The following is a 23,390-nucleotide window of genomic DNA, read 5'->3' as shown; positions in this document are numbered from 1 at the left end:
TCCTAAATACTGAAAGCAGCATGCCCGTCGACGCGTGGTCGTTGTTAAAAATCGATTTCGCATCCAACGATAAATATACGATGTATGCACACGCGTTATACTATAATAATAATAAAAATAACATTAATAATAGCAGCAGCAAGGACATGATAACCAATCCGTCGGTACAATACCAGTTACCCGTATCAAGAGGAGTTTAGCGTGCACCGCAGTAGTATAAGTGCGTGCACGTATTATTATTGGTTGGTAAGTATATGGGTACACATAGATTACACAGCGCTCTCGGCCAAAAAGCCTCCGGGGCCGAACCGAAGCCGCGTGCAATAATACCAGTACGCGGCCGGAACAATACGTAAGGACGACAACGAGTCGCCTGTGCGACTGTGTGTGGGTGCGCGCGCGCGTTATTCGTGACGGGTTCACACCGTACAGCTAATACAAAACGAACTAATATTTTTCAATCGCTACATGGTGTGGAATGAAATTAGCTTATTACGTGCGCGCGCACGCGTTAAATGCGCTACACGGTCGTAATTCGCTGGATCACTAGCCGGTCGGCGGCGGATTAACCGAACGAAAGGAGACGCGAGGCAAAAGAAAAACACGTCTATTTACCATTTTTTTTTTTTTTTATATGTTCTTGCCTCTCCATCACTCTTCCTTATGTTCGTCGTTTTTTCGTCTTCCTCGGTCTCATCGTCTCGATCGTGTGCAGTACGATGCTGCACCATCCGACAATCGACGTTGCTATCCTCTTCGTTGGTCGTCACATCCTGTGGTTCATATAACGTCCTTAAAGAATTATTAAACTTATCGATTTCAACCTATCATCAACAGTTGACCGTCAATACATGTCTTCCAGGCTAACGACACAACTTGTACCTTGTGTTTCACGTGTTTGAGTCCAGATATTAGTTTTTCAAATACGAGTTTTGTACAATTTAATCGAAATAGATTCTCATAATTTTCACCCGTCGTGTACCAGGGCCGTATTAGAACGTCTAGTTATATTTACATTATATACTACACCATTATTAGGTATCTATTTGTATTTTTTTCACAATTATTTTTTGTTCGACACTTAAATACGAGAACTATACTGATATAAAAAAAAGTTCTTTTTTATGGTATTTAACAATTTTATTTTATAATAAAATTAATTGTTTTTAACATTTTATTTGTTAAAATTGTAATCGTATGGAAAAATAAAAGTTTAGATTTGAATCTTCTAATGTAATTTTTTTTTTTTTTTAAAGTTTAACACTGAGATTTAACAGTAACTCTGCTAAAAAGAAGATTTTTTTAATTATTTAAATACTGGACACTGCAGGGCCATATTAGCACTAAAAGCACCTGTGCCTTGAGGCTAAGGCCTAGGGTCTAGGGCTTACGATAGAATTAATCCCCGGGTCTATGTATCTGCACTTATACATATATATCATGCAATTGGTAAATTAATGTTTATATTAAATTCAAATGTAAAAAAAGTTTGGATTAAATTGAAAATATGAAAACAACTTATTTAAAAAGAACCTTTTACCCAAAATTATGTATATAATACATATGATATATAATATACTAACGGATTATAAGTATAAAAGTATAATAATGTTTATATATTAATAATATTAAAATATTATTGTTAATTAATGTATTAAAAAGAAGATAATCATAATGATATGCTGCAGTAGTAATATAACTATGGAGTGTACTATACATATATATGTGTGTCTTCATAACAGTACATTATAATACGAATATAATGTATTATATATATTATATCATATTGCAAACGCAATCACTGGCAAACAATTTGTTTTTCAGCTCTAGCGGTAAGTTCCAGAAATCCTACAGTGTTCGTCGCATCGCACCGTCATCTACGCTAGGGGTCTTCAACCCGCGGCCCGCTCTGTCATAATATGAGGCCCGCGATCACATTTTAAATGTTATCACATTAAAAATAAAATAAAAAATTTGTAATTAATAAAAAATGTTTATCAATTTATGTTTTAATAATAATAATTTGTAATTTTAAATGTACCCACCTAATTTTAAAAATTATAAGAATAAAACTGAAATTTTATGTAAAATACATGTTTTTACTACGAATGTTAGGTTTAAAAAAAATAATATGTGGCCAGCTGTATAAAATGTTGAAGACCCCTGATCTACGCCACCGACAAGTGGGTATACCTGAGTACCTTATATTATACTCTAAATATGTATTTTGTATGCTATGTCTATTTACCGAAAATTAGTGCGTGAGGACTTTATGATAAAAAAATTGAAGTTAGTTTTGGAAAAACACCACAATTAAGTACATAAGAGTATGCGCCAGGTACAAGCGATGCCCGTGAGCACACGCAACATGTGACTCCGGGGCGCGGGGACGTGAATTATAACGTTAAAAACATGATTTTATTCGCAATATTAATAATAATAGAACGCGGTGACTGTAGTGCACAAATACAATATGTTATTATCGTTTGACGGAGATTTCCTTCCGCGGGACGGCCGGCAAAGGTTTTACGCGCGTTCCCTGCCACCGGCGGTTTACTACGTGCAGCAAACTGTTTGACATAGCACTGGTGGGAAGTTTTGCGGGGCCCGGGGAACATTTCTTCGAGGGTCCTTAAACATTTTTTTTCATAAAACCACAAAAATGTTTCTCGGACGCTCCAGTACTTGTTCGACGTGTTTTTCTATTCACATAACTCAAGTAAAAATATTTTTTTCCTCCGGATGGATATTATATATGATCATCAAAGTGTTAGAACTACATTACTGTTTGTTAACTTATTGTTATCGTTATGAAAGGCAAGCAGTCCCTTCCGTCGGGGTTTGTTTTTTCACAACGTGATCATATATTATAATAGTCAGACGCGCACCCAGGATTTTTGTTTGGGAGGGCTTAAACATTTTCTTACTTTCCTTACACACAAATAAACAATTTCCATTAGTTTTCTATTAATGTATAACTAACATAATAATTAAACTTGAAAAAAATTGTACCTTTCATACCTATCATTGTAATATTATACTTGTGACAATATGATATAATGTACAATTTAATGTATAACATATTTTTTGGGGGGCTACAGCCCCAAAGCCCCCCCCCCCTTGAGCGCGTCACTGATAGTAGTGCATTGTGTGATGATCGCCTCGACGACGACAGACGCATTATCGATTCCATGTGATCGGTGTGGCCTATACCTAACACGAACGCTCACCGAGTCGCTGCGAAACGCGTCCGCGTAAAAGCACCGCGGTACCGAGACATGTTACTACGCCGCAGAGACGTTATATAGGACAATCATTATTATTCGACGATGTGTTGCTCTATAATTGGAAACACGTTTTACGCTCTATTATTGTTATTATTATTATTGTTGTTATTAAAAAAAAAAAAAACTAGCGCGTCGTTACGTATCGGTTATTCTCACATGGATTGCGAAAAAAAAAAATAATAACAACGAAACCCAATACAAACTCCAATCGATACTTCAAGTGGTTGTTGTCTATGTCCGTAATATAATGTGCAAACTCTTTTCCGTGATCCGTTTATACCGAAATCGCATCGAGCGACGATTACAAGACGTGCGAGCTTTGTACACATTTACATAATTTTTAATATGCTAAATACTCCGCGGTATAGACGTACGCACAGATATAATAGACCAAGACGTTGTTAAAATGTTCAATGTAGACCGACGAGACTGCCGTTATTTTTGCCAATTTAAACGTTTATTTTGTTATTGATTTACAACAATACGTCTACAGGTGATAATCACGATGTAAAAAGTATTGTGTGTTAACCGATTTCACCCTAAGAAAGTGTGTACCCATTTTTTTTTTTTTTTTTTTTTTTTTTAATCCATAAAATTTCTAGGTAATCTGTTTTCGAGTAACGAGATCACCGTCCTACTTAACCGCTAACTTAGTAAAAAAGTTATATTATATTTTTAATGTGTCTAATTTCAGAGCATTCAATTTAATCCCTACGATTTTATATGTCGGTCCGCGACAAAAGAATAGTATTGTGTTTTCAAGGATACTATTACATGCACTACGCAGATCAAAAAAAAATAAAAATATGATTAACAATTTTACACGAAATGTGTGACCATAACATTGTGACCTGGTTATTATTTTTATTTTACCTTTTAAAATACGTTTTTTTTTTCTAAAAGTTAATGTCGTCTCTCTTGTGAGGAGCTCTCGTTCACTTTTTTCACTATCACCAAATTTCGAACCATCATTAATCAAAACATTTTGAACATCTGTATGGAATATTTCACTTAGGTTCTGTCAGCTAATATAAGTAATTACGTATAGGCACTCTGTATTAAACGGGAATTTGATTGGGCTTCATAGTAGTTTAATATAATCGGGGCCGTCAACAGGGCCATTTTGCCTGAGGAACCAGTCTAGAAAAATGTAAAAGGGGCTCTTTTAAGTCCAGTTTGATTAGAAATACTCGGCGTTACCAATTAGAGATTACTGATAATAATATATTTATAATATACATATAAATATTATTTCTAAACTATTTTATTTTTTTATGAAATAATAATAAATTTAATGAAATTATATTAACTTGAATTTATATTTAAGGGCTATATTTTCAGTTATTCAAATTTCTAAATAGTTATGAATTTAATTTATTGTGATTATTTTCGAAGTGTGAAGAATGACAATTTACGTTATTCGTTATCGCAAGAGTATCGACACGACAACATCCAACTGTTTATTTTCTATGGCTATTTATAAATTATCATCTATGAATAAATATAATATTAATTAAATGACGTAACTGTTATAGGTTGTTGAGAAATTATTAAGAATTTAATTCATTGTGTCGATTAATTTAAATGGCCTTGATTGGTTGATATTTGGAAAACTATATTTACCAACATTTTGCAAACTTGGAGCATATTTTTTTATCATACTCGTATATTATTGTGATAATTAACGGGCCCCCGAATTAATTTTCCCCAGGCCTAACCGGCTCTGGTTATAATCCATCTATTATCTATAGTTTCGAAAATACTAAAATTATAGGTAAACAGTTAACAAAATTATGTTTTTCAATCTAAAATTATTTCGATAATTTATTCCATACAAATTATTTAGTGCAAATATCTGTCTAAAATAAAATTCTTTATACTTGTAATTATGTCGAAAAATGTCTTGGAATAGATATTAGATTGAACTCCATCATAACAATTATATCGTAAATATTATACTAGATAAACCGGAAACTTGTCTGGATGGAATGTTTATTTTATGAAAATGTTGTAGGACAGTTATAAAAGTACACCACTTACGTGATTAAAAATCATGTTGGTAGTGAAATCTGATGCATACCAATATATTTTTAAATAGCTACGTTTACGTTTTGAAAAATCAAAAATCGTCGTTTCAATTTTCTAACAAGCTTCAAATCGTTTACTAATGTAACATTTGTAGAACTCAACAATAACGGTTTCGTTCATTGTTTTCACACATTTTTTTATTGCGTGATGAACAAGTTTGTTGGTACCAAAATATAGTGAAACTGTCGAATACAATCAACTTTTAAAATGTACCGACGAAATGTTTTTATAATATATATATAATAACTTGCTAAAACATAGATATATTTTTGAAAGTAAATCAAAATAGATTTCGATCATTTGTTAGACGAAAAAAAATGCATAACAAAATGTTACAGCACTTGGCAGTTTATCCAATTCGTTAAATTGTTATTTTGAACAGTTTGTGAGAGTTTTTTTTTTCTTGCCAACATAATCTTTGTTGGTGCTATAATGTAAAAATATGTACAAATTTATTTGCAATATAGTGTTACGTCATAAAATACTCGTACATTATACTTTTTTAATGTATTACTAAATTTGTTATAAAATCAATAGTCTTCGACCTTAATTCAGATTCTATTATTGTTATTACATATATATAAATTATAAATAAAATGATTATTAAATTTTTTCGTTTGTATTATCTAAATTTAAATATACAAATTATTATGATATATATGTTTCATGTTACGTATGTTATTATTATAACGGGTTTGGTAAATTGAATCCCATTTTATTAATTTTAGGTAAACTGAATCCTATCTAAAAAAAAAAAAAAGGTAAGTTGAGTCCCACATATAAAAATAAAATCGGTAAATTGAATCTCTTGTATAAAAATTAAAGCGGTAATTTAAAATATGGTGAAATGCAGTTTTTTTTTTATTTAAAACACTTTTAATTATATCAACAAAATTGTATACTACGTACATTAAACTTACATTTATCAGTTATCACATATTAAATCCAGCGTTGTTGTAGATAGTTAGGTACTTATAAAAATGTCACATAATAACACTTACCTATCGTACTCGGTGAATTTATAACCATATCAACGATTATATTTATAATTTAAATAAATTTAAAATTAATTATTATATTAAATATTTTAGACAGGACTTAATTTGCCGCTTTGACTGTTATACGAGGGACTCAATTTACCTCTTTAAATTTCATACATGGGACTCAGTTTACTTATTTTGAAAAAAGATAAATTCGTCTGGGACTCAATTTACCTACGCCTTATTATAACTTATTAACCGTATGATAATTATTCCTATTTTATTATATTTACCATAAACCCATTAATAGTTATTAAAATAAAATTATACACATTTCATTTATAATATTAAATGTTGAATATGAATACAAACAGTGGCACCTATAGATTTTTGAATTAGTAAGGCTTAAATATTTTCTCATACACCACCCCACCACTTTTACCACCACTAATCATCAATCAGGTACATATTAAATTTATTAAATTATTACCCATTGATTTTTTGTAATCATATGCCATACAGTCAAATTAAATGGATGAGTAAATAAATAAACATTTATTTTAAATAGAGAAATAAATAAATTAAAGTTTAACCTGAAATATTATTATATTTGTAAAGTATGACCGGTTTGATTTAAAAACTCATCGTCAAGTACGTGTTAAGTCAATAAAATCTTAACTGAATATGAAAAAAATGAAATCGCGATTCAAATAGATAATTAAATCGGCATTCATTAATTTCTTGTTAAAATATTCAATCCTGTTCATTGACTGAATTTGAATATTGAATTGGCCTACCATAATAAATAATAAAATAATAAAAAAATTAATTTAAATTAAAAATTATTAAATGGCTAATACTCGTAAATTAGTAGATATATATTAGTAAATAAACAAATAGTGTACAAGAAATACAGAAATAAAAGAATAAAGAAATAAAAGCATTGTTTAGAACATTATTATGTTTTTAAAGTACAACTGGTTTTGAATTAAAAATTCATCGTCCGGTATACACAAAGTCTATAAAATAACGACTGACCATGAAAAAATAAAATCATGACTACTATAAATAATATAAATAATATGACTAATATAGGTTTTATTTATTTATTTATTTTTATATATAAACTATTTGTTTATTTTTCTATATATTAATTTATAAGTTTTAAGCATTTAAATATTTTTAATTTTAATTTTACTATTTATTATTATATTATTCAAGTTCGGTGATTAATGTTCAAGATCATTAGACCCCATGTTCTCACCAACCCTAAAGATTAGTGGAGCTTAAGCTACACTTAAATATAATGTGTGGGTGCCACTGTTACACATAAAATATCTAATACTTAAAATCCTCAATTGTATATTTGTATTATTAGAACAAAGTTTAAAACGAAAGCGATGAATGGCATTGATGGCCAAGTCATACAATTAGAAGTGATGTTTCCCATCAGTTTTATTACGATATATAACGTAAGTATGTAAAGCACTATGTGGGCGAACATCTGTATATGATAATTATTATGATTTATACAGTGATTTAAGCCCCAATTTCATATCCTGATTAATTCATAAGCCCAGTATAATTTAAAATTTTTATTTCTAAATCATCTATCTCTTTGTCCTTCAATTCTAAAATAAAATGTAGCAATTAATAAAATATTTTTAAATGTTTTTTATTATTTATGGCTTATTAGTGTTGAATTATAGAATTCAATTGTGTTGTTAAAATTTAATTATTAAAAAATACAAAATATAACTTTTATAATACATTTTCAGCGTGTTAACTAATATTCATAATAAAGTTTACAAATTAAAATGCAAACGTTAAAAAAAACCATTAGTATTATCAATCTTAATATTTTTATAAAAATAAATATTTCCAAGACAAATTTTTTTCAAGTATTCACAAACATTTTTACGATTTTTTCTAAAAAAAAATTGTCAATAATATCATTAAAATTCAGGTTTATTGTGTCACCACTTTCCATTGATAATATTCCTAGAGTCTAAATTATTTTAGTCCTATGTAGATTGTAATCTATTATCTGTTCTTTGAAAATAACCTTTCACCAAAACAATTTGTAGCAAGCTTCGTCAAAAAATATATAGATTTAATTTCATAGATAATTTTCATTTCTATCTGGATTTTCTTTAAAGAAAACTCCATATTTTTTCTCTACTTTAATGTATACCACTTTGAAATTACTGAACTCAGATGATATTTCTATCACAAATTATAAAATTAACTAACCTAAACTAATCTAACCATACTAATAAACTGCGATTTTGAATCCCATTGTATTTATTCTAAATCAGTATCTAAATTATTACTTTTTGGAATCTGTTTTTCTTGAACTTTTAATTTTAATAAATAATCTTATTTAAAAGTGCCATAGATTCACTTTCATAATTATCAACATGTTCTCAAACATATTGTACGTAATATATTTACGAAATATATTAAGGATATGTATTACGTTTAGCGTTGAACAATGGAAATGTTAATAATTTTTATTGAATTATACATTGTAACGATTTATATTGTATGATTAAAATTTATTGAGTACAGATCAAGCTGTTATACTACAATATAATAAAATATAACAAAATATAATGTTTCTTACAAATTTATTTATCTCGTCATTGTTAATCATCTATGATTTAGTTGTTCCTAAATTATGATTAAAAATTAAACAACTAATTGTACTTGTTTTTTTTTGTCGGTGGGCCCGGTGCAAATGTCCTATTTATTCTTGCAAAAAGAAAAAATTGCAAAAAAAATTGTGTTGACTTGACATTCACATCGACTATGATGTACTGGTATATATTTTGAAGAATGTTAAAACGTATACGTTTAAGATAATTGTTATAGTTTTATTTTAACAACTAGGTTTTATCAATTCGACGTCCCGTCTCGCCGTCGGATTAAACCGAGAACGACGTGCACACCTCGGACGCGGTTGTATGGATATTGCGCCATCAGTCTTGGGGGGAGGGGGGTTCGCGGGTGGTTGGCCCACGGCGACGACGGTTCACGGCGATGGCTTTTAATTAAATAACAAATAACAATTACGACGTAATGGTTTTGGGTCCAGCACGTCACGGCCGTGTCTCGATCGACCAATCTTTACGTCAATCACTTGTGCGGACGTAACGACGTGTAAAATTGAATTTCGTCCGCCGCTCGCGCCAGTGCTATTTACGAGCGTATTACACTCTACTGTTCAACGTTCATTCGTGCGCGTTCGAGTCATGGACGAGGACGCGGATGCGGAAATGGTTGTCGAGGCGAAAACGCGGTCCAGGAGAGATGCAGCGCATCCGCACCGGTTGGCGACCGCGTGGCATCGGTTGGTCGCGTACCTGTTCCAGCCCGAAGACGGCGAGTGTCTGGCCGCGCTGCGCATGGCTTTCAGTGAGTGTTCCCGGACATAATGTGGAAATACATTGATAAAGATGGTGAAAAATAATTCTACGTCGTTGCCCCTGAGGTACCGAATAAATGTTAAAGAGAGTATGCGCACATTACATAAATTATCGTGATCAACGCCTGTGCGCGAACATGGTTTTTAAAAAAAAATCCATCAACGTGTTTAACGACTCTTCGTAGGTACCGTCTTCCCTGGGAGAGACAATCGACTGCTACAATCGACTGTGGCTACTAATTGCGTCCCGCGGTAAAAATTTCTCCCGAATTGCGGCCCGAGTTTTTTTGGGATGCATACGAATTGCGGCCCGAGTTTTTTTGGGTTACATACGAATTGCGGCCCAATATTTAAAATTAAATTAATTTAAATATATAAATTTAAATTTAAAAAGCTTCATTTTCCTTCACATTTTTATACAGACTTAGGACTGTCTGTAGCATCAGTAGATACTGCAGGTAGGTTAAAAATGATGTTTTGTTTTTATTTAAACATTTTGACACTGGTAAAAACATATATGATATTTCTAAAGGTTAAAAAGTTTTTTTGACATTAAAATGTTTTTTTTTTTATTAAAAAATTTCGGCACTGGTAAAAAGTTTATGATATTTATTGAAGTTAAAAATGTTAGTATAATTTAGTAAAATTCTAAGGTATTATGGCACTGGTAAAAACATATATGATATTTCTAAAGGTAAAAAATTTTTTTGACATTAAAATCTGATATTAAAATGTTTTTTTTTTTTATTAAAAAATTTCGGCACTGGTAAAAAGTTTATGATATTTATTGAAGTTAAAAATGTTAGTATAATTTAGTAAAATTCTAATGTATTATGGCACTGGTAAATACTTGTATGATAGTATTTGTATAAATTCAAATTTGTCAATTTGGTTTTCTTCTAACCGTTTCATAGTATTTCTAATAAATGTTTCTTTTTCAATTATATTTGTTCTGCGAGTATTTAAGTGAGTGCTTCTTAATTTTATATAGGTATCCTTCTGTACATTTTTCAGAACATCGATGAATACAAAAATATTAGGATAAGTACTGTAAAACAAAGCGTTGAATTTCGAATGAAAAGCCTCACAACTATTAGTAGTGCGCATAATAGACGCCGAGCATTCTGTCCATAAAAAAGGAGGGAAATTGGACTCGTTTGAAATGTATGTTTCCAATATATAATCAACAAATATTTCTACTTTTTCATTTCTTGGTTGAATAGCCATTATGTAATTTGTAAAACAGTCACTCATCGTTCGAATTTAAAAACAGTAAACCAAAAAAGTATTTTAAAAATTTACCGATTTCGGTATTTTTTTTATGCTCACTACTTAAGCCAATTGTCTGTAATTTTCGTCACCAGCTTTGGACTAAGTAAAATCAGCATCCTTTTAAACTAATAGAAGGCCAAACTTTTAATAGAGCTAAATGAATCGCCTTTTCAAAATCAGCAAAAACTGTTTTTGGTAAAAATTTTATGTTGAGTTTGCTACATTGCATAAAAGCCTTTTTATATGTTTTAATTTCTTTATTGGGAAGTATAAAAAATAAGAGTGGTAAATAATTACCATTTTGTAAACCATGAACTGTAAACATTTAGGTAAATAATTTCGGACAACTTTTAAAGGTCCCATCTACAAAAATTGTATCAAATTAACTCAAAAATTTTAAGTTAGTTTCGGTAGAAAATAATAAAATGTTTGACGTGTTGTCATTTACAAGTAAAAAATTTTCGTTACGATTTGTAACAAATAAATGACTCATATTATTTAGAGAGATGTGTAATTCAATCAAGTCCACAGGTAACTTTGGCATAATAGATGATCGAGCATGGTGAATATTTTTTCTTATTAATGTTAAATCATATGTTGTCGAAGTGTTTACGTCTTGTGTAAAGTGGCTATGAATAATTTTACTTGGCTTCTCATTAATATCATCAACAGCTTTACATTTCACTTGATTACTTACAGTCTGCCTATTTAATGTTTCAACACTATCTTTCTTGTGGTTTTCATGATTTAAAACTTTTTTTTATTATTACGTTATTATTTAAATGAATATATGCTTTACAAGTCATTTTAGTACAGCTATATCGATCAATATAATTTTTTAAATTTTTATGGAAACGAAATTTATATCCATCGATTACATATATACTACGATTTTTTTCACTTAACATTTCACTCAAAATCTCAAAATTCCACATTATAAATAAATTAAAATAGAACAGCACAGAAAAGCGACGGAACGTTCTTAGCGGTAGTAAAGCGGAGACTAAGGTATACTTATTGATATCTACATTATATTGTGATTATATTTTATCAGTCAAGATTAAATTATCTATAGTTAGAAAACCCGGGCCGCAACTCGTCTGTACCCAAAATTAACTCGGGCCGCAATTCGGATTGGACCTTTTTTCGTTGATATCTTTGGGACGCAATTAGTATACAGCCTTTTTTTTGTTACAAGGAAATATTTTAATAAGGCCACCAAAATGAAAAAAAAATTTGTTTATAAAAATGTATTGTATTTACTCATCCTAATTTAATATAAATAATTTAAATATAAAAAAAAATAATAAATTTCCATGAAAAAATTTATGGTATCGAGTGGGCCACCGACATAATATAGGACGATGGCCCACAAGAAAAATCCCTTTTTCTCTATGGACCTATACACTCTTGTACGCACCAACAATGGTTGGGGTAATTATTTACTGGATAAATGGAAAATCAAGGTGGACTCGTCAACGAATCTGGAAATAATAAATTTACATATGATATAAAAAACTAGCCAGATCAATAGATCAATAAATATATTTTAATGTAGGTTTCTAATTGTGTAATATAGGCTTGCTGATGATGATTGACACAATGGATGAACGAGGATTTTGTCGGGCCGATAAACGATGGATGGAACCCACAAAATGCTATTTTCCACTGTTTGATTTTATCAAACCATTACCAGGCCGGTGGATGTGTCTAGCATATGCGTTCATGTTCTCGGGTATAGTATATTGTATACAATATACCTAATATTACATAATATCGCCTAATATATAACCAGGGTTGCAAAGTGTTTAAAATAATTTGTTTTAATCATGTGTTTTAAACGTTTTAAATATAACCTTCTGTTTTAAACATTTAATACATAATTATTTACTCGTATAACATAACGTTTAAAATCTGTTTTTTTATTGAGTTTTCAAAGACAATTATTTCATATTGTCAAAAATTTCAAAAATATATAACATACTAACAGTTGGTCAAATTTTCAGAAAAATGTTGAAGATACCATAGACCTTATACTCAGTATAAGGGAGATACGAATATTTTTAAATTTTCCGTTTTCTAATCAACTATTCAATACCCGGGTTTAGTTATTAGTTGTTAATTGACTATCGTATCATAATGGCTTCAACAAGTAGAAAGAAAGATCCTGTTTAGAATTATTTCTTGTAAATCAAACAGGTGCGTCATTTGGGGGGAGGTGAGCAGACTATGGCAAATGCCCCACTCTAAGAAATTTTAAAAAGTCGGCAATTCTTTGTCCGATGATCAAATGATAAAATCAGTAAATAGTAAAATTTTATTTACTATTTTGTACTCAGAAATCAGATAATATTCTCTATTAAATACACGTTCACGTTTTATTAAAAGTTGGGAAACACTGGTTCCTCTCCAGTTTATGACAATCGTTATTAAGCGAACCTTATAAATTTTATTTTTGTATATTATATATTTCTATAAATGTAATCTTTATAAAACAGTTTTCGTGATATCGATACCATAAAAATTGAGCTCATACAGGCGCGTACTGGTCTACCGGAATACTGGGAAAATTCCGGTAGGCCCTCTCAAAAATTATAAGACCAGGGCCCCTTACCAAATAGATACCTGGAGCTGGAGCTAAATTAATCAAATTTAATATGGAAATGCCTGAATTAGTACTTTTTATACAAAACTGTTTATAATCTAATCTGTTGTATAGTGATTGAATATTAATAATAATTAATTATAATTAATATTAGTAATAAAAACAATACCTTTCACCTGTTCACAGTGGCGTATCCAGGATTATTATTATACTAATGAAAATGATTATATTAAGATAGTGTATGTAAAATCGACAAATTGTATACAACGTTTATTCAAATTATACTGTAAGTTTGCAATTTGATGAAATACCATAGAATATGGTCGATGGGAGGGTGTTCTAACACCCATATCACCCCCCCCCCCCCCCTAAATACGCCTCTGCCTGTTCACACTCTGACTAAAAATCTGAGAGTAATTATCTCATTAAGGAAAAATATTTAAAAAAAAGCTTAGTTTTAAACAGTGTTTAAAACTGACGACAATTACAACAATTAAAACAACAATTAAAAACTGTTTAAAACATAAAAAAGCATTGTTTTAAATAAATAAAAGTATTTTAAGTTTTTAAAAAAAAAACAATTTTTTTTTGCAACCCTGTATATAACCCACAAGTACAGATGGAAGAATTATTGTAAAGAGAAGTTGTTTTTTTTTGCTATTTTAAAAATAGATTATACGCATCATGTGTGATTAATCATGATGATGGTAATAATTTTAAGTTTAAATCATTAGCAGATCAATTTAAATTTAAAATATTATTCCAATCATGCCGTATAACCTAAAAATAATATAATTTTCCTATCGAACTATTGATTGTATCATTACACTGTTAGTAACTCAGGTACAATATATTATAGGTGTACTTGGTATGCTCACTGGTTTCCAGTACCGGACAAGTTGTGCCATGTATGCAATTTCTTATTGGTATATATTCTTGGCGGATAAAACCTCGTGGAATAATCATTCGTATCTATTCGGCTTATTGATTGTTATATTCTCCGTGACGGATGCTCATCGAAATTGGCGAGTAACACAGTATACTGTCATTATTTTGTACCTTCCAAGGATAAATGTTTGGGTTAATAAACACACATCCGTATCTCTTTATCGAATTATTCATAGATTTACCACATAGGTTTGACTCACTTCAATATAAAACAGGTCCGCGGACAGTTGGCAGCGACGAAAGATCGCGTCGGAAGAGTCGTCGTTGGTGCCCCGCTGGAACTATCTATTGCTAAGAATACAGTTTTTTATCATGTACTTCGTGGCCGGCTTGAAAAAATTTGAACCCGACTGGTTGCGGGGTTACTCGGTGATGTCTTTGGGTCGCCATCACGTTTTCACACCGTTTAGGTGCGTATAGTTCTGTACTAAGTGTTTAATATGATACGTACAAAGTGTATTCGGGTTCAACTCGATGCGACTAAGATACTTATTAAATCATAACTATCAGCACTAAATCCAAACAGATACGTCTTCTCGGCCGAATTCGTTGACCACTGGATAGTGCACGTCGGAGGGTTTGTCATCGACCTGTTTTCGGGATTCGGACTATGTTTCCGGTTCACTCGACCGCTCACCACCGTGGTTTTGCTCGCTTTCCATTCCATGAACGCCATGATGTTTACCATAGGCGAGTATAAAAAAAAAAAAGAAAAATCACACACGATAACACGATTATTATGCGTGTATCACGTACACATATACACGTTTGCGCAGGTATGTTCCCGTATGTTTGCGCGGCAATGTTACCAGTGTTTTTCAATCCCTCGGTTACGTCGAAAGTGTTGCGAGATTTCGCCGGGATTGGCCGAAATGACAGCCAAAAGCCAATGCTCGCTGTCTACAAACTACCGACGCGCACCAAACAGAATGCAATAACTGCGTGCTTGTGCGCGTACACGATTCTTCAGCTGTTCTTGCCGTACTCGCATTTCATAACGCAGGTTTGACGCATGCGTGTTATATTTATGTAACAACAACATAATTTTTTATATTCGTCACTTCATTTTTAACCATTCAAATCGTTACAACTATTCGAAGGAAAACAATCCAAAATTATCGCGCTCAGTTTTATGGAGCTTGAGAAAAATTGAAAATATGAGAAAGACTATCTCGAGTATAACTTTTGACCAATTTGAAATCGGATCTTCAAAAATTCCTATCACACCACTGAATCAATTAGTATGTCTGCAAACAAATAATACGTCTAGAATACAACGATGTGCCGCGGCCCGTTGAACGGACAAAAAAAAGAATAGTTTATGTTGATAAATCCCCTAAATATACAATGTAACGTGGTCAGGGAGTGACAATATAACCGTAATGCATTGAATATTGCATTCAGGGTTACAATGGATGGCGAAACGGCTTGTACGGATACTCTTGGGACATGATGGTGTATAACATAGACGTGGCCAAGATCCAAGTGAAGGTGGTGGATCACGCCCGCCGAGAATATTTCTTCTTGGACCCACACGTAATATACTGCATACTTATTATCTTACAATGATTTAATTATTATAATATGTATGACTAATGAAAGTATTATAATCGTGTGATGATTCTTCGAAGTTCAAGGCAACAAACTGAAATTTTTTTTATAGTTTTTTTAGTTTTTTTTTTTTTTTTTGACGTGTGTATTTGAAAATGTCGAAATTATAATAATAATTCCTATTTTAACTTATTTATTACAAAATTGAATCCAACGATAGAGTTGATAAATGATGTAACAGTTTTAAGTAATAGCAAAATAATTTCAAATTCAATCATAAAATAAATGTTTTGTATTTTGAATACTTTTTAAATCATAATTCATAGTATTTTCGAGTATGCTAAAGATACTCAACAATCGAGAAACATATACCCGAATTGGATAAAACTAAAGAGCTACAATACTTTATACTTCAGGCTTATTCAATCATAATTTGATCCGATGAGTAGAAATATATACTTACATATTTTCATAGTTTAATGTATTGTATTCATATCGTGTTTATAAAACTAAAATTTGTAATTCACTTTTGTTTAAATCTAAACCATAATTGAATGGCACTAAAATATTTATTTAGATTTATAATCGCATATACATTAACCGCGTATAAAGAACATATTAATGTATTACGCAAATATTATATTACAATGGTTTCTAGAAATATCTAATTACCCTTTAATAGTGAACTCGTGTTTTATATATTTTGTTCTTACAACAATTCACTTGCATATATTTAAACAAATTGCTATTTTTTATTTTAATTCTTAATAATATAATTTTGTAATATTATTTCTTCCCCGAATGAGGCTAATTATCTTATATAAAATACGACCAAACGACATTGACTATTTTTTAGTTAGGAACGGGTTTTATAAAGTGGCATAAAATATATTATAATCTAATACGAGTACAGGTTAGCCCTACCGATCATACGTTCAAAAGATAAAAATATTCAAATTTAATATGTTTGGATATCAGAAAAACAAATTAATATTGTTGGGTAACTCATTTTATTCATGGTTATTATAACTTAATACCCATATACTAACTACAAATATTACGCATAAAATAATTTATACGAGTAGAATATTATTCGGTAAACGAAATTCTGTACCGTTCCCCATCAAGTTTTCCCACTGAAAATTCGTAATGGACGTAGTACTACGCCATTGTCTGCTCCTGGCACGTTACTAGCAGCCAGTATTGATGTCTGTACTAGTATATATGTAGGATTCTGACTATTTTGTACTGGATTCCCAGTACTGATATTCGATAATAATATGGTACTGCTCAAAAGTGCTATAAAAAGTACAAGAAATCTCTGATCGCTCAATTTTATATTTTTAGCCGCCAACGGGTTTTGATCATGCCTACTTTCCTAACATTCCTAACGTTTATAGGTTTATCAAGATACTAATCTACATATATAAAATGGTGTTATAAATACCAAACATATCAATGTACGTTCGTATAAAGGTAGCCCCAAAAATTTAATCGACTTACACGAAACCAACACCAATATTTTGAAATTAATTAAAATTATTATTATAGTTTTGCAAAATATGGGTTTTGCTAATTTTGAGAGAATTCTTCAACTTGGTTAGGCTTACTTCACGGACGTCCATATTGTACTGAGCAAATACTGACAGTTATTTGAGACTGAATATTACTAATTTAATATTTGATAACTCAATTTTCAATGTGTGACAATATTTAATCAATGAACATTTCAAATGAAAATATCTAGTTCGATAATCTTCATCACGGGGCTGTTGTGTAGCTATATTAATTAATTACTCTATGCCATGTGTGGCCATGCTATGTTATAATTTAAGGAGTATTTTTCGGTTGACAAAACTGAACGGTTTTTTCGATAAATGCTAACACTTAACTATCGAACTAAAATTTCAACAAGAAAAAAAATCCTCTTTCCATCTCGATCTACCTGGCGCGAACCAATTTCAAATGGCCCCGGTACTCATCGATTTCCCTACGGGTTAAAAATTCTAGATCTCACGCACCTTTTACTCGACACTTTACGGTGTTGCAAACGTGTTTTTAGTCGTCTTGTGCTTACCGTTATTTGTGGCCGCAGAGTTGGACGGACAACGTCAAGTGGGCGCTACACGGCGACATGTTGCCACAGTTCGCCGAGTGCGTGGCCACTAACATGCCCGACCGAAGCGCTAACATGTCGGTCCGGATGGACGTATGGGGGTCGCTCAACGGCCGTTTCCACCAACGCCTAGTCGACCCGAAAGCAGACCTGTTGCACGCCCATTGGTCGCCCTGGTCGCCCGCGCCGTGGCTTATGCCGTTAATGCAACATCTAGACCGATGGCGACCTTGGATTGTGGACACGAAGCGCAAAACCAACGAAAACCTGTTGTTTTTCGCCGACTTTCCAGGTATAAAATATTATATATAGCACGAAAATTGTTCAAAATATATATAATAAAAAGCCATACCGGCGTACTGTTTATAGAATACATCTAAAGTGCAACATATAATAAAATAAAAACACACGGGTCAGATGGCCAACCTACTTCGTATTCACGCACTCCTCCCCTATACACCGTTCCACACTGCTTAGAGCTTATGAATTTCCTATAAAAATATATAGGAATAATATGCACGGTGTTACATTTTGTTGCATCTCAAAATTTCAGAAAAATACCATGAAGGGAAAACCGTGATTTATTACTATTGTTTATTTTATCACTTAAGAATGTAATATTCAGACCTGTATTTTTACTTTGTATCTCACCTATAGTACAAACTAAATCGAAATCGATTTGTTAAGTGAATGTTTAGATTTTGAAATTGATTCAATCTTAAACAGCAAATTGAAATTCACTTTAATTTATAGACTCGTAGGGCCTTTCACGTTTGATGCGATAGTTATGTCAAAACTATGTATCAATTAGCGTCCACAAATAATTCTCGTTTGAGTTAACACCTTAAAACATTTAATTTTTAAATTTCAAAAGAATCCAATGCTAAGCTAGCTCATAGGGAAATAAATCAAACTTGAAAGAGCATGTACCCAACCTATGTTAAGCAGAAACTAAAACTTTTGTAATTTTTGGTGAGAGCGCAACGAATTATTTTATTTGACAGCCAGCAACCGGCAACAAAATCAAACGATGTTGGTTCTCCTTCCGAGACACCGGGAGAGTAAAATTTATTATTATAAATAATAAAACATTGTTTTCACCGTATTACTAAATCCGATCACCATGTCAATAAACATAGAGCGAAAATAATCGCAACGGTCATTAAATAATAAACCATACGAGACGGCAGACATTTTTTTAATTTATTTATTAAGAATTCGGCTGAAATGACTGCTGCCGTATAGAACCAACGTTTGATAACAATAACTATACTAGGTATTTGCGAATGACGGGCTACAGCGAGTTAGTAATATTAACATATTCTACGTAGTATCACTTTGCGTAATAGTCGTAATACATTGTATTAGTATACCGTGCCAATCTCTGCATAAATTATTCCAACGAATCTGCACGGTTACATATACAGGGTGCAGAATAGTAAAAGTAAAAAGAAAATCTATCGACATACGTTCATCTAGAATCTAGATAAATATATTGTAAACGGATTGAACAAAATGCAACGTAATCCAGCCTGTTTTCCCGCTTTTCCGCCATACGAACGTTAAGTGCTTAAATTTATAAAATAAAAATACAAGATGAATTGTAATCGTTTGTTGTGCTCGTAAAGTACGGTATTACAGTATACACAACTTAGTCGTATTTCATGCATAATATGGTTGGGTCTTATAAATTCATAGTAAAGATACAATTTTTGTAAATGGACTAGTCCAACGAGTGTACAATTACTCAATATTTTTCATCTCAATGTATTAAGAAAAATATCTTAAGACATACATGCAAAATAAATAGCGTTTTAAAAGGCTTTTAATTATTTAATATTTTTAATATTTTTAATTACTGTCAAGACATTAGAACAATTAAAAATGGAAAAATAATGATCTTAAATTATTGCATAAGACATCAAAGCACCAAAACACACCCCTGGTTTCCAAGAGTATATACCATGTCTATACATATATATATATTTGAAAAAAATGAATTTCGAGAGGTGTTTCGTGGAAGAATGGAGTAAAGTTAAGTTAACTACATATTTCGGAAAGAGGTCACAACCCTCTCCCCCCGGTTGCGCCACTGCATGTGTATATATATGAAACGATTTATGAATAAGTACACACTGTATGGTATGAAGTTATTATAAGTTATAAACAATAATTTATAATAATGTACAATACCTAAGGCCATAGGGATAATCATTATAGAGAAAAGAGAAACATAATATATAATATACCCAATACACGTTAGTGCTTACACGATTTTTAATTAAAATTTATTGTTATACATATTATTATATTCATTCATAGAAATTAAATTTACATCGATAAACATAGTGGCGGTGCAAATAATTCAAATGAGTCCGTCATGTGTCGTCAAGTTTTTTTTTTTTTTTTTATTGAAAATTGTCAAAAGTTATATTTCATTATATTTTTTTTGTATTACTTCCTGTGTGCTGAAAATTATTACAAATAAAGAGTACTACTAATAATATTATCTGTTTATAACCTGAATTTTATAATTACAATTTAAAGAGTTAAAAAGTAAAATTAAAAACAAAAAAGACTTATAACTTGCCATCCTAATTGTTTTGAAGTAATAAATATTTTATTTGAAGTTCAAGAAGAATCGTACTTAAAAATAGATAGCATTAAACAAAATGTGCAAAACAAAAAAAGAAAAGAGATTAGGATAATATTACAAATGTATTAAACAAATTTGAGGAGTATAAAGTCGATAAAGATGCTGAAAAACATTTATCCCTAATTGGTCCGATATTTACCGGTAAAAACATTTTATATAAAGATTTGATAATAATGGTATAATAGTATAAAATATAATAAATAATAATTAATAACTAAAATATTTTTGGGAGACTAAATAGAGCAAACCTCCAAGTGGTGTCTCCTGGATAACGCTAATAGGCTCTAAAAATTTAAAATTAATGATTAAGTATTAAAGTTTTATTTTTCTAGGTGTTTCCAGGGGTGGCTAGGTTAATATTTCAGGCCCGCAATTTTTTTTCGCCAGGCCAAAAATTAACAAGGGACCAACGATTTGGTCATAAGTATGCATAAAAAAATAATAATGATAAAAAAACCTTTATTATTTAAAAAATATTTTTAACATTTTATGTAAATATTATACATATATAAGATATTTTTTTTATAGATACAGTGTACACATTTTAATATAATACCTATATATTAAAATTAACTCTTAAAGTAATTCCTTTTTTACATAATTAGGTTTTTTTTTCAAAACTTCACATGTTTCCCCGATTCTGTCGATTAAAATATCGTCATACTATATTTTTAATTTCTAAAATATCAGGCCATTTAATCTATTATTGTAACGGGCCACCGGGATTTGTCCCGGTGTCCCGTCAGGCCAGTCTATCCCTGGGTGTTTCTAAATGTTATATTAATATCTATGTTCTATGTACCTAAACGTGTTATTTTTTTAGAGATATGGTGTACCCAAATGGTGTATTCATTTATACCCAAACGTGTTGCGTTTAGGGTCTACTGTACCCAAATGTGTTACGGCCCAATAACATACATTTATTTTAAATAATAAGACCGATATTGTGTTATTTATTAAGTTTCTGTATAATATAAACTCTTTTTTTAAAATACTTGATTAATAGTATCGCTATACAAAATGTACGTTACTATCCAGAATTGTATCGCAATATAAAGTACACGGTACTTGGTATATGGTATCTAACATAAGTATTGAACGAAATTACTGCTCAGTCTTATAAATATTGTATATAATTAATCCATACCTACTGAAAAACACAATAATCACTAAACGTTACATATTGTATACTCTTACACTTTATGAACACTCTGTATATAAGTATAGATATAAATGACATAAGTCTGTTGCAAAAAAGCTTTATTCATAAAATCGAAACTTACTACTCGTTCATATATTATAATGGAATTGTTACATATATAAAATTAAAATAACTTCGTATTTAATTAATTTTCATATTTTATACATTATGTATTAATTGACAATGTCTAGAATCTAGTTATGGTCAAAGGTCAGCGAATTTTATCTTTTTCCACAAATCCGTTTGATACGTTTTAACTGTCAACGATTATAATATCGCGTTCAGTGTAAATAATGGATGTATTAGTAAATTCAGAAAACTGTCTTACTGATAATTCTATAGATTATACGCCGCACATTAGATAAAAAACGATTACAAAAATTCACGAATTACGTATTAAGTTTAAAAAAACTATATTGCCTTAAAACAACATATCCACCAGAAATGTGGCCGAATTGAGAAGAAATAATAACCAATTAGTTTTCGTGTAAATATTATATTTTGCTTATCGTACCTATTAATTATTATTTTTAATTGCTTTATAATTTATTGTTAACACTAAATAAACTTCTCTCGTTATAATAAATTATTATTTAATAGTATAATGATTAGGATTAAGATGCTTATGACTTTTTGCACTTTATTTATTTTCATCACACCAATTTATACATTTAATATGTAAAATTTAATATGTATAATATAAAAGATATGAATAAAAGTTTACCAACGCGAAATTAAATTTAGTTTAATTTTACACTATTTAGTATAAAATATGTGTGAACATTTATTTATTTTTATTATTTTGTTAAGTTTTTCTGACTGAATAGTAATCTTACTTAGTGCTAAAATCATCTAATACCTATAATATGATCAAAGATCAATGACAGTGATGCACACAGGATTTTTTTTTTCGGGGGAGGGGGGGTGAAGGTAAAAATATAATACATTTTACAATTAACAAAATTATGCAAATCCTTAATATATATTTTGACTTAAATAATAGCATTGATAATAGAATAGACTATTCTATAATCAATGACACTAGGTATTCAATACTCTTCATATTTCAAACTTATAAAATTTGTAAATTTTAACCTAGACATCGGGGAAAATTTCGGGGGGTGTTACAACCCCTTAACCCTCCCCCCTGCGTACTCCACTGATCAATGATACTATGTATATACTGTATATAATGTATATGCTGTATCGGAGAGGTGTCGTCGACTGTCGCAGACGTTCAGGGCCGTACCGAAGGGGGG

The 23,390-nt window shown here is 30.7% G+C and overlaps 1 protein-coding gene across 2 annotated transcripts in view; it reads left to right on the top strand.

Moving 5' to 3' along the window:
- Window positions 1-9,575: 9,575 nt before the first annotated feature.
- The window catches only part of LOC112682016 (vitamin K-dependent gamma-carboxylase), a 15,476-nt gene continuing 1,661 nt past the window's right edge, over window positions 9,576-23,390 (top strand). The window contains exons 1-8 of one of the 2 annotated variants that reach the window (XM_025552458.1): window positions 9,576-9,772; window positions 12,634-12,789; window positions 14,519-14,684; window positions 14,823-15,017; window positions 15,134-15,297; window positions 15,384-15,610; window positions 16,012-16,143; window positions 18,254-18,566. In XM_025552458.1, the coding sequence (XP_025408243.1) occupies window positions 9,610-9,772; window positions 12,634-12,789; window positions 14,519-14,684; window positions 14,823-15,017; window positions 15,134-15,297; window positions 15,384-15,610; window positions 16,012-16,143; window positions 18,254-18,566 (1,516 nt within the window). In that variant the 5' untranslated portion in view covers window positions 9,576-9,609. Of the gene's footprint in view, window positions 9,849-12,633; window positions 12,790-14,518; window positions 14,685-14,822; window positions 15,018-15,133; window positions 15,298-15,383; window positions 15,611-16,011; window positions 16,144-18,253; window positions 18,567-23,390 lie in introns of both variants that reach the window. The other variant, XM_025552460.1, reaches the window with a different exon arrangement.

Source organism: Sipha flava, unplaced genomic scaffold (genome assembly GCF_003268045.1).
Source record: "Sipha flava isolate LNK unplaced genomic scaffold, YSA_version1 1_pilon_pilon, whole genome shotgun sequence".
In the NCBI taxonomy this organism is placed as follows: Eukaryota; Metazoa; Arthropoda; class Insecta; order Hemiptera; family Aphididae; genus Sipha; species Sipha flava.
This window is presented reverse-complemented; position numbering and strand designations above follow the sequence as displayed.